General features: G+C 39.0%; 1 protein-coding gene across 2 annotated transcripts; it reads right to left on the bottom strand.

Annotated features, from left to right (window-relative positions):
• Window positions 1–5,286: 5,286 nt before the first annotated feature.
• On the bottom strand, window positions 5,287–12,044 carry LOC127434575 (uncharacterized). Of its 2 annotated transcripts, none has more exons than XM_051687403.1 (8): window positions 11,671–12,044; window positions 11,399–11,510; window positions 10,739–10,902; window positions 10,160–10,314; window positions 9,891–10,038; window positions 9,467–9,624; window positions 8,660–8,840; window positions 5,287–6,212 (listed from the first exon to the last, which is right to left on the bottom strand). In XM_051687403.1, exons 1-7 carry the CDS (start codon window positions 11,720–11,722, stop codon window positions 8,700–8,702), a joined length of 930 nt encoding a protein of 309 aa, XP_051543363.1. In that variant the 5' UTR covers window positions 11,723–12,044; the 3' UTR covers window positions 5,287–6,212; window positions 8,660–8,699. The 2 variants fall into 2 exon arrangements, with proteins under 2 accessions (XP_051543363.1, XP_051543354.1); XM_051687394.1 differs by having other exon boundaries at window positions 8,739–8,840.
• Window positions 12,045–16,690: the final 4,646 nt, after the last annotated feature.

The raw sequence follows: 16,690 nt of genomic DNA, 5'->3' as shown, positions 1-16,690 counted from the left end.
ACTGTTAACTATTTACTTTAGTTGTGTTTATTTTTTATAGTATTAGCACTTTTTGAGTTTTTTAACTGTAGCATAACATTTACTGGACTATTCTCCAAGAAAACATTATAGTTTTACTAAAATATTAGCTCTTTAGGTCTAACAGGTTTTGATTATTCAAACTTGCAGGTCTTATTTTAAGAAGCAGAAAAGGAAAACTTTACTTAATTAGCAATTAAAGTACTTTTAACTGTATTTATGCATAATGTGAATTTATTTTAAGATTGCATTCGCATGAAACAACAAACCCATGGACAAACCCATTAAAGGGATAGTTCACCCAAATGTGAAAATTCTCTTTTAATCACCCTCATGCCATCCCAGATGTGTATGACTTTCTTTCATCTGCAGAACACAAATGAAGATTTTTAGAAGAATATTTCAGCTCTGTTGGTCATCACAATGCAAGTGAATGGTGACCAGATCTCAGAAGGTCCAAAAAGGAAGGCAGCATAAAAGTAATCAGTTTGACTCCAGTGGTTAAATCCATATCTTCAGAAGTTATATGATAGGTGTGGGTGAGAAATAGACCAATATTTAAGTCCTTTTTTCCTATAAAAACTCACCTTTGACCAACCCCAACCAGAAGGTGGCTGAATGTGAAAGTGAAAGTCACTTCCACACCAGAATGTGAAAAAAAAAATAAAATAAAAATAATTGTCAGAAATTTGCTAGTGTTTTAGAAACCATAACTGCATCTAAACATGGTTATGATGAGCATGGTTTTAGCTGTGATCTAATACCACAACTATACTTATTGTCCCAGAACTGTGGTAGATTTTCATAAGGGTAAGTTCAAAGCAGAATTTACCAAAAATCTTTAAATCCTTGACCACCATTAATTAAGGACAAAACTATGAATTTTTCTCCTCTGTAAATATGTTCAGTTCTAATTAAATTTAATGGAAAAATTAAATAATTAAGAGCCTGGAGAAAGATCAATATTGGTAAAGAAATCCTCCTGTCAGAATATTTAAACATAACCCTATATAAATTAGGTGTTAATTAACTGTTTACAAATTTTATTGTTGTTTACATCAGTAAATTCACATGTGCATCCCAACTCAAAATCAATGCTTTACTGTCAAATGTGCATTTTGATGTGACAAAAAAAAAAAAAAAAAAAAAGAAGAGAATCAAGTAACCAAAACAAATAAAAGTGATATTTGCAATGGTTACTTGATTATCTCCATATACAGTTGTGCTCAAAAGTTTGCATACCCTTGGAGAATTGGTAATATGTATGTACCATTTTTAAAGAAAACATGAGTGAGCAGGCAAAACACATTTCTTTTATTTCTTATGGGATTCATATTCAACTGTAGGTTATAACAGAATGGCACAATCATAAAACAAAATATGGCAACAAAGGAAAAAATGAAATGACCCCTGTTCAAAAGTCTGCATACCCTTAGTTCTTAATACTGTGTATTGCCACCTTTAGCATCAATGACAGCATGCAGTCTTTTGTAATAGTTGTCTATGAGGCCCCAAATTCTTGCAGGTGGTATAGCTGCCCATTCGTCTTTGCAAAATGCCTCCAGGTCATGCAAAGTCTTTGGTCGTCTTGCATGAACCGCACATTTGAGATCTCCCCAGAGTGGCTCGATGATATTAAGGTCAGGAGACTGTGATGGCCACTCCAGAACCTCCACCTTTTTCTGCTGTAACCACTGGAGGGTCAACTTGGCCTTGTGCTTGGGGTCATTGTCGTGCTGGAAAGTCCAAGTGCATCCCATGCGCAGCTTTCGTGCAAAAGAATGCAAATTGTCTGCCAGTATTTTCTGATAACATGCTGCATTCATCTTGCCATCAATGTTCACAAGACTCCCCGTGCCTTTAGAGCTCACACACCCCCAAAACATCAGTGATCCACCACCATGCTTCACAGTGGGGATGGTATTCTTTTCACTATAGGCCTTGTTGACCCCTCTCCAAACATAGCGCTTATTTATGGTTGTGACCATAAAGCTCTATTTTGGTCTCGTCACTCAAAATGTGTGCCAGAAGCTGTGAGGCTTGTCAAGGTGTTGTCGGGCATATTGTAACCGGGCTTTTTTGTGGCATTGGCGCAGTGAAGGCTTCTTTCTGGCAACTCGACCATGCAGCTCATTTTTGTTAAAGTATCGTCGTATTGTGCTCCTTGAAACAACCACACCATCTTTTTCCAGAGCAGCCTGTATTTCTCCTGAGGTTACCTGTGGGTTTTTCTTTATATCCCGAACAATTCTTCTGGCAGTTGTGGCTGAAACCTTTCTTGGTCTACCTGACCTTGGCTTGGTATCAAGAGATCCCCGAATTTTCCACTTCTTAATAAGTGATTGAACAGTACTGACTGGCATTTTCAAGGCTTTGGATATCTTTTTATATCGTTTTCCATCTTTATAAAGTTCCATTACTTTGTTACACAGGTCTTTTGACAGTTCTTTTCTGCTCCCCATGTCTCAGTATCTAGCCTGCTCAGTGCATCCACGTTAGAGCTAACAAACTCATTGACTATTTATATGCAGACAATAATTGCAATTTAAAAAGCCACAGGTGTGGGGAATTAACCTTTAATTGCCATTTAAACCTGTGTGTGTCACCTTGTGTGTCTGTAACAAGGCCAAACATTCAAGGGTATGTAAACTTTTGATCAGGGCCATTTGGGTGATTTCTGTTATCATTATGATTTAAAAAGGTGCCAAACAACTATGTGATAATAAATGGCTTCATATGATCACTATCCTTACATTTTTTTGCATGATCAGTAATATTTTCAAAATCAATGCCAAAATTTCACAGTTTCTGCCAGGGTATGCAAACTTTTGAGCACAACTGTATTGTATTCTGCCTTCTTCCCACCCAAATCTTGTCTTTTCAGCAGGTTGCCCACAATAGTTAAAGGCACACATAGTCACTGTAAAGTAACATTTCCTGTGATTTTTGCCCACATTTATGTAGAAATTAATGCATACATTACTGTAATGTAACTGTATCAAAAAGGGTCTAACAGGTTATCATTCTTAGATGTGGACAAGAAGGGACAGAATAATCAACATACTGATATGTCAGGAAACATTTCTCTTAAAATAAGTCCTGACTTGGAAATGTATGCAATAAAATAATTAATTAATACAATGCAACCATTTAACTCTTGTTGATTATGTCTGGTGCTATATTGGGGTTTTTAATGAGCAAAACAAGCTATGTATTTAGTTCATGAAACAAACTGTGTATTCTGAAGCCCTCTGTTGTCCAACATTGACATTTCCTTGGCAGACAGTCTCTTACCGAACAACCTTCAAGAATCTATCCCTGTTCTTTTGAACCAACACATCACACTGAGAGCTTTCTTAAGCATTTATGGTGGTATGCCACAGTTTTGATGCTTCAGTTGAGTCTGTGGAGTTTCTGGTGAGGCATTAGTGTGATGTTTCATGTTTGAGAAAGCTTTTTTTTTTTGAAGTGGAGATTTTCCTGGACTATGTTCAGTTCGTCTCTTCTCTATCTCTCCTTCTGAGTCTCACGCTCAAACATACAGAACAAGTGCACTCATCTTCTCACCTTGAGGCAAGAGGAAAATACACACACACACACGCACAAACATCTTGATACTCCTATCATTACGAGGACTCTCCATAGACATATATGATTTTTAAAGCCGTTTGAATAACAGGGACACTAAGGGTGACCTCATAAACCATATTTATCGCATAATACCCTCATAATTACTAGTGTGTAACCTAAATTAAATGTCCTTGTAAACTACAAAAACCAACTCACAGACACACACTCAACAAGAGAGTGAGAGGGGCCTTGTCTTTGACTTCAGGGATCTCATGTCACCTAAACACTGCTGCGTTCTACCTTCAAGTTGTATAATTGCAGACACTGCCAGTTATGAAATGCGGGCAGCCCTTAGAAAAGTTAGTACTTCCAAAGTGTTTAATCTATAATTACTATCAGCATACTATTACAGAAATAGTTCAGCCAAAAATTTAATTTCTTTCATCATTTATTCATTAGGGTAATATCTTTCTGACTTTCTTCCTTAAATTGAGATATTTATAGCAGAATGCCCAAGCTGCTTTTTTCAATGAAACGATGACACAATTTTAAGTTTTGGGAGAACTATCCCTTTAAACAAAGAGACAAGCTTGGACTTTTCAAGAACTCAAAAACCAGCCTGTACATGTACTGTACACCAACATGGCAACACTCAAACCTGATTTGTTAAATGAATAAACTATTAAAGCAGTTTGAATCTTGTGTGACTGATCTGTTGTACATACCACATAAATCACTGATTGCCACCCTTTTGTTCATGTTAGTTTGAAAGTCCATTTCGATAACATAAATGCCTAAGCTTGTCATAGATAAGAATTTATATCTAGACAGTTATGGTAGTAGAGTGTTTTGCAGCTTAAAACATTTTGATTCCAAAGTATTTTCCCATGGGTGGCACTTTTGCAGCACTTCATTGCATGTGTTACTGTAATGTGTAACTGCAATTAGGCTGTAAATAAGACATTGTTAATGCATAACAGAAACAGCAGGATCAAAAGTATACAATATGGCTAAAATGGCCAAAAACGCATCAAACAAATCTTATGGGACACAATGCATTGCAACACATCTTGAGCCACAAGGAGGCCCCCTATTATTGAACCATAACAGATACCCGAGTCTTAATCGCAGCTTTTAGTATATTTAAAAAACAAAAAAAATATATATATGCTTTGCGGGCCCCCTGGTGCCTCGGGGCCCTAAACGCCGACTTATACCACTTAAATCTAGAAACTGCCCTGCTGTCAGAGTTTTTTTGTTTTTTTTTTTTGTGCAAAATTTTTATCTTTAGGAATACAGCAGGTTATCACTGGTAGTACCTTCAACAGTACACCCACTATTTTGCATGTCAGTCAGAAAGAATTTGTACCTTGTCTGTCCTTAAAGGGTACTATAATCATTAGTACCAAAGATGTAAAGAGTGTACAGTGGGTGTACCTTCAAGGGCTCTGCCCAGTGAAAAGCTGTTCTACCCCTAAAGGTGCAATTTTTGCTAATTTTTTTCTGACCGTGAATGACAAAACACTATAAGCAGACCTCTCCTTACTTACAGAGTAAGTCAATTCAGTGTGACATTAGGCCTTTGATGTGACTCGAAGCAGATTGTCACCAAATTCAAAAACATGCCTTTAACAAGTAAGCTTGACAAACGTGCAACTTTAAATTCTTTATAAATAACAAGTTTCTTGAGGGCTCAACCTTTGCACACAAGAATGGTTTTATTAGACTCACTGAACTCAAAGGTTACTTCAGTATTTCAGAGTGGGTTTTTACACCATTTACATATACATTGTTTTGTTTTTTAAATCAGAGAAACACTATTTACCAGTAGACAACTGTTTGAAATAGCCATTATTGTAATCACAATGAGATGTGTAAATGTGTACTTATTTTTGTGTATACGTTTTCAAAATTGTCAACTACAGGATAACAATGGAAGCATGTCTTTAGCAGGTCACAAAACATCCATGGTCCAAGCATCAGCTGCATAAACATCTGTCTGCCACTAAGTATTTGAAGCTTTTTCCTCCTCTCTGTGGGTCTGCATGGAGGCTTTTTTAAATAACATTCCTTGGATGGAGATGTTGAGAAAATGGCATCTTGAGAAACAGTTAAGGGCCATAATACTGTTCCTTGTCATCTTTAAAGCCATCCAACGTATTGTATGCCGCTGGCACATTCTTTGGTTCAGACTCATGCTGTGCTAGGATGTTCTGTGGAGAAATCCAGGGTGCAAAAGTTCACAGACCAGTCTAAAATGATCCTGGAATTTTACTCCCAAGTCTCCATGGTGAGGGGTCAGATGAGACTTTTCATCAAGCAAAAAAAAGATGCATGATGCTGAAAAAAATATGATTTTGTTCTATGAGATACCGGGTGTTAAGTGAAAGCTTGAAGTTGGCTATTGCACAGAAGATCAGAATAGTACCTTCTAGTTCTTGTCAAGTAAGCTTGTGCCCTCTTGTGGTTGGGAAAAATGTCTGTGAGAACATTAATTTTTCTCTCAGTAGGTTATGAACCATTTCCATTCTCATAGCAGTGATGTTTCAAATGACAAAGACTATGATAATCATTGCTCAAACCACAGATATGTCATCTACTCTACATAATTTCTTAAGAGCAGCCTAAAAAAAAAAAAAAAAATATATCACAATATATAATCACAACTATTTCCCGTTAATTTGCCTCAAAAACAAAGGCATCCTTTATCATAACTTCCTTCTAGAACATAAAAAAGATTTAACCAACATCATGCAAACCCCTGCAAGACCAGCATTGTTTGTCCATATGAAATTTGTACTGTATGTTTACTCTAGATACAGTTAAACAACATTCTGTTATCCTCGCTTAACTCAACTGAGCTCTGAAGTTTAAGTTCCCATCCCATTTTTTTTTTTTTAATTATGGCAATCATTTGAAGATTACAAAAAAGGTCATTCATTTGAACTGTATGTAGAGAATATACATACAGTATGCATATACTATACATAAAATACACAGGAAAAGACAATATTGACTGGGTAATTAAAAGGAATTTTAAATATAAAAATAATAGATCTTATTCACGCTAGCACCATCTTTGATTTTTAATGGGAATGACAACGAGGCTGTAAGGGATAAACTTACAGTTTCTTCAATGGGCTGTACTGCAGTCTGAAGTGTTTTTGGATCATTCCACGGACAAAACATTGATAAAACATTTGTCCAAGTACATTCAGTATACAAAGAACTCAAGACAACATGAGTTGTGGAAAACCAGATGTGATCTAGGAGCTTTATACCGTTTGTGACATTGAAGAGACATTTTTTGAGAATAAGGGTACGTTTACACGACAACGATGTACTAAAAATGGAAACGTTTTTCCTTTGCGTTTTTGAAAAGTTGCACTTTCAAACGCGAAAATGACTAAAAACGCTGTATTATGCATGCCAGGTCAGTAGTTGGCGATGTCACTTTGTAAAGAAACACTACGTGCCTGCGCACATAAGCATTTTTCCACAGAGCGGTGAATACAAACAATGAAGATGGCGAAAGAATCGAGCAATTTTGTCTGGACGGACGATGAGGCAGCTTTATTACTACAAGTCTTGAGCAGCACAAACACAGTCCTGTAGTCCGCCATTGTAGTTTTGAATGTCTTGTGCATTGTTTTGAAGTGCTCGCGCGCATGCCTATAGACTGAACATGTAATACGCGTGCGCAGGACGTCATCGTTTTCACAAATTCTCGTTTTGGTATGTTTACACGGAGACGATAAGGGCATAGTTTTCAAAATTTGCCGTTTTCAGGCCCCAAAACAGCATTGTCGTGTAAACGAACAGCCAAAACACATAAAAGGTTTTCCGTTTTCAGTTGAAAATTTGTCGTGTAAACGGCCCCTAAGTCCATTCCTCACAGCCTCACTGTCATTCCCATTCAAATCAAAGATGGCGCTAGTGTGAATAAGGTCTAATTTCTGCACTACTAGTGAATAATAAAAAAAAAAAAAAGTATTTATTCAAACATTTGCCAACACCCCTCAGACTCATTACGCCCTTTCACACTCTCTGATTCCCTATGAACAAATAGGCTATTCTAAGTAAAAGATGATAAACGTTTAAAGTCGTAATAAAAAAAGACCACTATAAAATAAACACACCAGACAGAAAGCACTGCAGATGAATCAGCTTGTCCGATAATATTGCTGGTGTTACGGTTCAACTGGTTTTCATGTTAAAGGTGGAGTAAGTGATTCCTGCAAAAGACTGTTGATATTTGAACTCAACAGACAAACAAACACACCCCTCCTTTCAGTGCTCCTTCAGAAGTTCCGCCCCCCCAAATTCATGCACGCCCATTGCCAATGCTGTGTGATCACAACAGTGTTGTGTTGGATCTGTCCAATCAACTTTTTTATTTTCCCATTTACAGAGCCAGGGCTGTGTACAAACACCCGATTTTTTTTTTCAGCGCACACACAGAATGGATAGCTAGCGGATCATGAAGAGATATTCACGGAATCTGACAAAAAGTGTATTGGATTAAAATTACACACTCCACCTTTCAGAGGCTCAAACAGCATGGCCCATTGCTTTTAATACCAGCCAGGTAGTAGGCCTAAAATTCGAACAAAAAGCAAAGCAGTTTGCAGATTTGTGATCTCATATTTTGTACCTTTTTTTTTTTAAATAGTAGGCCAAGAATTTAGTTATTCACTGGAGCTAAATCACTATTGAACACACCCCTGATTTAGTTTTGCTGATTAATGGTAGAGAGTGATTTATCATATTGTCCTAAATCTGTTGCGGCACAAAATGGTGATTCTCATGTTTAGTGTTAAAAGTGCTTTAGACCTCAAATATTGCTGATGCAGGTAACAAAAAAAAACAACAAAAAAAAACAGATATTGACTCCAAATACAACCATATCCTAATGCTCAAGTGAAAACTTTAGCTTGTTCTTTTTCTTATCCATTAAAGGATAATCATTAAGGAAATCACTACCAAGGACAGATCTGCATCTGTGAGATGGTTAGTGGCATGCAATGTATGTTCATAAAAAATTACATATAAAACAAACCGTGTAAAATACCTATATAAAGACAATCAAAGTATTTGTGTCAAACACAGACTCAAGATCTTCTTTCTTGTTGCTCCTCAAGGCCATTCACCTCTATATTGTTGTCCTCAATTAATACGACAAAGTCACATGACTGTAAGCTTTGACTGCTGGAACTTGGACATGGTTGCTGAGGAAACTCCCCTGTCAAAAACTGAAAGGAGACAGCATTATTACTTTTATTGATACTTTCTAAACAACTTCAGCCAGAAATATGCCCCATTTGTTTTAACTCATGCATAATCAATTATTTTTTTATAATAATTGCATAATATAATAACTCATGCATAATAAATAATTTTTTATATTATTTTTTAATTATATTTATCACACATTATACATTTGCACATATACAGTGAAATTCTTTTTTTCACATATCCCAGCTAAGCTGGGGTCAGAGTGCAGGGTCAGCCATGATACGGCACCCCTGGAGCAGTTATGGTCAAGGGCCTTGCTCAAGGGCCCAACAGTGGCATCTTGGCAGTGCTGGGGCTTGAACCCCTGACCTTCTGATCAGTAACCCAGAGCCTTAACCGCTGAGCCACCACTGCCCTACATTAAAAGATGTCTGTTGCCTGCTAAAAGGACTCTTTACATATAGCTTTAAGTACTGGACTGATAAATTTAATGGTATGCACTCAAACTAAACAGTATTATTAAATGAACAAAAACATGGACTTAAAAGTAGTTCAGTAATATAGGGTGCCAAGGACAACGAGATATATTAAACTACAGAACTTTATTTAAATCATGTGATGACAATAAAACCAGGATGTTTACCTCTCGATAATGGTCAGCAATTTCCAGGGGTGGTTGAAAGACCGGTTTAAACTTTTTGTAGTTCTTGAAAAGTGCAAAAATGCAGACACCACACATGGCCAAAACAAAAACTGTGCTTAGTATACTTGAGAGCAAAACGCGTCTTTTTGCCTCTTCAGCTACACAGGGAGAAAGGAATGAAAAAAACACAACAAATGACATTATAATTTTTAGTAAACCGAATTAATGCATTGAAGTGAAATATATAATTTATTGCAGTGTGTGATTCATCTAAATATCTTTAAAGTAAAAAAAAAAAAAAATTGGTTTAATCATAAGCAACTGAACAAGCACATTGGATAAAAGGTATTATATGGTAAAATGTTTTTGTCCTTGTAATAAATGGGCAACTATTTCTTATAATATAGAAGACTTTCAGACTTGCCTGTTTCTGGGATAATTGCGCATCTTTGGTTGCTGGTATTTCCATAGGGCTTACTGTACCTCAAATACTGAACCTGAAAACAGTACTTCTGTCCTGACTCCAGGTTAGGAAAATGTTGACTCTTGCCATTTGTTACAAAAAACTGTACCTGGAGGATTGAAAAGTCTTGTCAGCTTTACACTGGTGTAGTTTAAAAATGGGAATTAATGGAGTTTATACAGGTTTTTTATATATATATATATAAATATAAATAAAAGGAAGCAAGAGACCTCTGAATGACCTCCATTAGCTACTTTCCAGTACGATATATTAAAGGCAATTTCAGTTCCAAGTTCTTTCACCAAGCTCTGGTCCATATGTTCCATTTGCAGGTGAGCCACTCCAGGTTTAACAGTCAGATTTATCAAAGGAACACAATACTGTACTGTGAAACAAAGAAATGTATGGGGGTATTTGCACTTGGTCACTTCATGCGTTTTTACTTATCAAAATAGCTATCCGATTGAAAAAGCACATTCCATTTACACTTGGCCACATCAATGTGTCTCTGCCAAACGAATATAAATCCGATCTTCAATTCCCTCCGGAGGTGGTTTGAGTGATCAGATTTATATCCGTCTCAAATCCTTCTTGGAGGGTGTTTACACTTGGTCATTTCATGATTGGATAGCTATCAGATCAGTAAAATGGCCTGAAGTAACCAAATGTAAATACCCTGTATATGTATGTGCTTGAGTTTGCATGTTTGAAATACCAAAAACAGAGGTGAAAAGACAAAGTGTTTCATTTTAAACGATTTAACATGGATAAACACAAAGGTAAATTTAAACACCTAAACCATTCCTTACTATTTACACACTTGACTGGTTTCGAATTCTGCCATTCTGATGTGCGGTTTTCTTTCTCTGCACGCACTCGGAAAACTGCTCCATACAATTCAGCAGTGATGTATAATGTTTTTAATTTTGTCCCAGTATGACTTGACACATTGTGCCATTCATTCGCTGGATTCCTAAAATTGAAATAACAGGAGAGGATAAGTTAGTTTTAGACCAGATTAAAATGCTGGACCAAGCTCGTTTATTTTTTTTTCCCTCCATGTTGGATTCAGTATGTGGTTTGAAGAGAACAGCACATGCTGAATAATGCACCAGTAAAAAAAGGAAGAAATACTGAACTACATGGTGTTGATGCACTTGTGCTGAAGACTTGTTTAATGACAAGACCCTCACATGAACGTACTGTGGTGGTACCATGGTACAGTGATGATATCAGATGGTAATGCCATGGTATTTTGGTATACAGGTAATGATATACCCTGAAAGTAAATGATTACTATATTTATGAACCATGTTATTTACATAATACAAGGTACTTCAAATTTCACCACAGCACTACGATGATTAATGCACAAACAAAGGTTACTTTACTTTCTGGTACTTTTAGGTTAGTGGATTGTCACTCTGTATTATTGTAATATTATGGGATACAGATACCCAAATACTTACGAGCCACGTTTGTACTGAACTGAATACAGCACACCGTCATCATTGGCAGACTTCCACTGTAGTTCTGATTCCACTATCCTAACATCTGGAGGCTGTAAGTCAACAGTCTTGGCTGAAATAAAACCGAGATAGTTAATGTTTTGTGGTGTGGACATGAAGGTCACAATGCTTTATTTTTTAATTATTATTATTTTATTATTATTTATTTTTTTAGAGATAACAATTGCTATAAAGCGTCGTGCAGTCCCACAAATCATGTAATGAGATCTTACCGAGACCGATCATCAGTATGAAATGCGCCACTGCGTAAATGTGGCGGATCATTTCGATTATTCTGAATCCATATCTTCCACCATGAAATCTGTGGGTCGTGAATGCGCCATTCTAGCTGGTTTTCCTGAGGAAATACGCACTTTCCTTCGCTTGAAATCTCGACTGCATTTATCTTACGGTAAACAAAGAGAAGGGGAAGTGAATGTGGCGTAATGTCTAGATCTCTGGAAGAGAGCCGAACGATAAAATTAACAGTTAAACCCTTGTCGAGGCAGATCAATATGAGACATCGTTCTTTAGTAGAAATCACGTATATTTCAGTGTTACATTACAGTCCACAGACTTTTAGTCGCAGCCTGCCCACGCACTTCCGTCTCCCACGTCCCTCCCACTAACAAAAAGTGAAACTAAAAAACATATCACTTGGTGCGGACGGGTAATATGTTGTTACAACAACAATAAAAACTTAATAATAATAACAATAATAATAATGAATTCATTTCTACACCGATCAGCCACAACATTAAAACCACCTGCCTAATATTGTGTAGGTCCCCCTCGTGCTGCCAAAACAGCGCCAACCTGCATCTCAGAATAGCATTCTGAGATGATATTCTTCTCACCACAATTGTACAGAGCGGTTATCTGAGTTACCGTAGACTTTGTAAGTTCAAATAAGTCTGGCCATTCTCTGTTGACCTCTCTCATCAATAAGGTGTTTCCATCCACAGAACTGCCGCTCACTGGATGTTTTTTGTTTTTGACACCATTCTGTGTAAATGCTAGAGAATGTTGTGCGTGAAAATCTCAGGAGATCAGCAGTTACAGAAATACTCAAACCAGCCCGTCTGGCACCAACAATCATACCACAGTCCAAATCACTGAGATAAAAATTTTCCCTATTCTGATGGTTGATGTGAACATTAACTAAAGCTCCTGACCCGTATCTGCATGACTTTATGCACTGCACTGTTGCCACACGATTGGCTGATTAGATAATCGCATGGATGATTGTTGGCAAATTTTCCTTATGGCATGCCATTGGCTCCATTGTACCATAACATGACAACTACAGTTGCAATCAAAATTATTCAACCTCCCTGACCAGCTATACATTCTGGTGATGTGAATTTAACACATCAACTAAAACCTCAGTAAACAGTCAAAGTAAGTTTTTAATACACATTTGAGTGATTTTGAGAACAAAGAGTTCAGTTTACCCAAATTTTAAAATAAAAAATAACTAATTCTCTCCACAAATGTCATGTCAAAAATATTCGAGTCCCAAATTCAATCATTTGTTGAGCATCCTTTATCCTTAATAACAGCTCATTGACATTATTTGGTTTCTGTGCTGCCACTGCTTCCTTGAAAATCCCAACAAAGGTTTGCAATAGGATTTTAATGATGGACTGAAAGGGCCATTTAAGGACATTCCACGACCTATCCCTGAACCAGATTTTGGACAACTTTGATGTATCTTTGGTGTTATTGTCTTGCTGGAAAGTCCAGTGATCACCGAGCTTCAATTTACACACTGAAGGCATCACATTTTTCATGCCAAAATGACCTGATACCTGAAAGAATCCAAGGTGTCAGTCACATAGTCAGGATAGCCGTTTCCTGCAGCCGCAAAACACTCCCATAACAGGAGTGACCCACCTCCATGCTTGACTGTGGGGATGGTGTCATTCTTGTCATTACCTTGTCATCTTACTCCAGACATACTGCTGACCCATGGGTCTAAAACTCATTTTCAGTTTAGTGTCATACGTCTATAAAACCTTCTTCCAGGACTCCACAGGTCTTTCCTAATTACTTCTTGAATATTCAAGTCAACATTTCCCTTGGTGAAGTTTTGCTTTCTTCCACACCCCAAGAAGGTTGCTGTTGTACCATATTTAAAAACTGTATGAATGGTGCTGCCAACTTTGTCTATTGGAAATTGAAGTGCCTTGGAAATGTACTTTTAGCCATGATCTTTCTTGTGTAATGAAATAATCTCCTATATTAGCTTTTGAGACAGCTTATTTTTAATTGCATTTTTTGCATAGAATTACATTTTTGCTTACAACACTAAACTTAAATTTTAAAACTTAAATAAGTGCCATTGCAGATTGATGACTTAATTTTGTTTTAAAACAATTACTTGTGTAGCCTTACATATTTAAGAAACAGCTACATGCAATAGGGGCTGAATAATTATGACATGGCTGTGCAAAAGGCGATAGAGAGCATGTCAGAGCGCTGTCGTGCTAGCCAGTATGGGGACTTTTATCATGAAAACGCGCTTATCGCGGATAGCCGGAAGAAACGCTGTTCATTACTCGGAGATCGGCAGACTGCCTCCGCCACTGCTCGCGATCGGGTTTTCTGCTTAAACTAGTGTTGAAGACGTGCATCGTCATTAATATCAGCCACAGTTTGGATGTAATTTGTGTTGTGTGCGTCCTATAAGAGTGAGTACATATAAACCTGCAATGTTAACTGATTGATGCTCGGCTTTATCAGTGATGGCGCAGTTATTAGCAGTTCAATGTTGCGTGATAATTCTATTATCTACATGCTATTCTTGTAACACACCTGTTGATTTACAATGTTCTGAGTTATAATGTTTATAATGCTATAAGTCGTTTGGATAATTAATAATAGTGGATGCACTGGTATACTAAGTGTTTATACATCATTATGTTACTGTAAGAGGGGAGCAGCCTATAGTTGTGTATGCATAATAATACTTGTAATGGTGGTTTTATTAGAATATTGCTCTTTGTTTCTGGCAGGAGAAACCACACCGTCCACCACAATCATTCATCTCATGCTTCTACTGATATGTACCCAGCATCTCAAGAAGACAAGATCTGTGAAAGACAGTACTTAAGTTCTCCCTCTAACTGGCTCACGCCTCCCATCATTCTCAGCAACCCGTGTATGCTTATTAGCAGTGGTCCCAGAGCCTATACTGAGCAGAGAGTATTCATTCCTCTGGATGTTTCCAAGGAGGCCTCCTTGTCTCTATCACATACACCACTTTGGGCCCACTGCAGTCCTCAAGTCTATCTGTCCACATCCTGTTAGTAGGAACTGACTGATGTGCATGTAAAGGCTGACTCCCCTCTCTGATTTGATTATACTGCATCTGTGAAAATAAACCTGTTCAAACTGCTACTTCCCTCTGTGGTGTTCTGACCGACACACCTGGTTCACTGCGATTCAAGCTAGCCCTAACAGTATAAGGTAGCCCTTCACTACATTTGTGGTCCTTCGAGCCGGATCGTAGTCGTACTGGGAGTATGCAACGGAGTGATGAAGCATCGAGGCTCCCCTCCACTCGGCCCAAACGTCAGTTAAGACAGCCATCCTATCTGAAGGATTATGAGGTCAGTGCAGTGCGACCGAAGATCCGTGGCCCCTCACGTGCCAGCCCGGCACCACACCCGCCTAGAGAGGAAGATCGGGGCTCACAGCCTCATGTGAAGTGGAGTAGACCCCCCGAAGCACATGGCGATTATTTACCAAGTTTTGAGGAGAGCTATGATGACACAAGCCTGGGCTGGCGACATACCCCTATGCCCTACACTGAGGAGGGAGCCGAGCCAAGCTGGCTACACAGAGAGAGCATGCAGTACGGTTCCACCTCAGCTTATGACACTAGAAGGGAATCGCTTGAACTATCGGCCTCCGCCAGAGTGCATGGAGCAGCGCAGCGTGATCAGGTATTCGAGCATTGGCCAATGCCTCCCCTTCCATTACCAGAGGACTCATTAGTGCCAGAGGAAGAGGAGGGTGACGGGGAGCTGCCCCCTCCGCCATGGCCTACCTCCGACTACCCTCCAGAGTCGGCAGCTGTCGAGGAGCAGCGAGTGGTCATTGTCATCGACCGAATGATGAGTGAGTTACAGCTCATAAGGGACAGTATGACACCCAGCATCACAGCCCACACTCGTCCACATTCGACACCTCGATGCCTGAACGCCCCTCAGCCTAGACGAGGTCCTGAACAGTATGACGGCTGGTCCCCAACCCTGAGACCAGGACCCCACTCGCCCATCTCACGTCCGCAGCCCAGTATGTATCACACCAATGTGGGATCCTCAACTCAGCACCCAACTAGGCCTGATATGAGCCAACCACACCCCGCCAGAGGCAGACAGTTCTCATCAGTATCCGTGAGTCAGGGAGGAGGAGAGTATAGGGGGCCGGCGCCAAAGATTCCTCTGTTTATTCATAACGACCCAATGGAGTTCTCTCGGCTAAAATTAGCTCTGTTAAACTTGCTACCCGCGGATGCTTCAGAGCTTTTCAAGTATCAGATACTTGTGGATCATGTGAAGCTTGAAGAGGCCTGTCTCATTGCCGACTCTTTCATCAACTCACCTAGGCCATACACGGACACCATGGCAGCCTTGACGGAGAAGTTTGGCCAGCCGCATGTAGCCTTGAAGCGGATTGCTGCAGTGATGGATTCGCCTGAGATTAAGAGAGGAGATATATCAGCCTTTGAGAGATTCTCTCTGCACATACAGTCACTTGTAGGTATGCTGCAGACATTAGGCCCAGATGAAGAAGTCGAGCTGAAATCCGGCTCACATGTGGCCCGTCTCCTTACCAAGCTTCCAATTGAGATGAGAGCGAACTTCAGGCGTCTGATGTTCCATCGTCCTGGACACACTCCTACGCTGCTCGACCTGGCAGAATGGCTTCGATATGAATCGTGGTGCCAAGGATACGACAACCCTTCTGACATCCGTGCCCCAGGGCTGTCTGGCTACCGAGCTGAGAAGCGTCGCAGTAAGCCCATAGCTACGGTTCTACATGGGGCTGAGAGTTATGCATCAAATCAAGCAACTAGACAAGAAGTCCAGAGTTCATCCGCGCTGAGACGGAAAGGCTAAGTGAAACCCTACTGTCCGTATTGCGAGGGTACAGAGCACTTCCTCAATAGGTGTCCGGCTATTCAAAAACTCACTCGAGAGGAGGTCGTAGAGTGGATTAAAGTCAACAAGAGATGCTGGAGAT

The sequence above is a fragment of the Myxocyprinus asiaticus genome, chromosome 4 (genome assembly GCF_019703515.2).
Source record: "Myxocyprinus asiaticus isolate MX2 ecotype Aquarium Trade chromosome 4, UBuf_Myxa_2, whole genome shotgun sequence".
In the NCBI taxonomy this organism is placed as follows: Eukaryota; Metazoa; Chordata; class Actinopteri; order Cypriniformes; family Catostomidae; genus Myxocyprinus; species Myxocyprinus asiaticus.
This window is presented reverse-complemented; position numbering and strand designations above follow the sequence as displayed.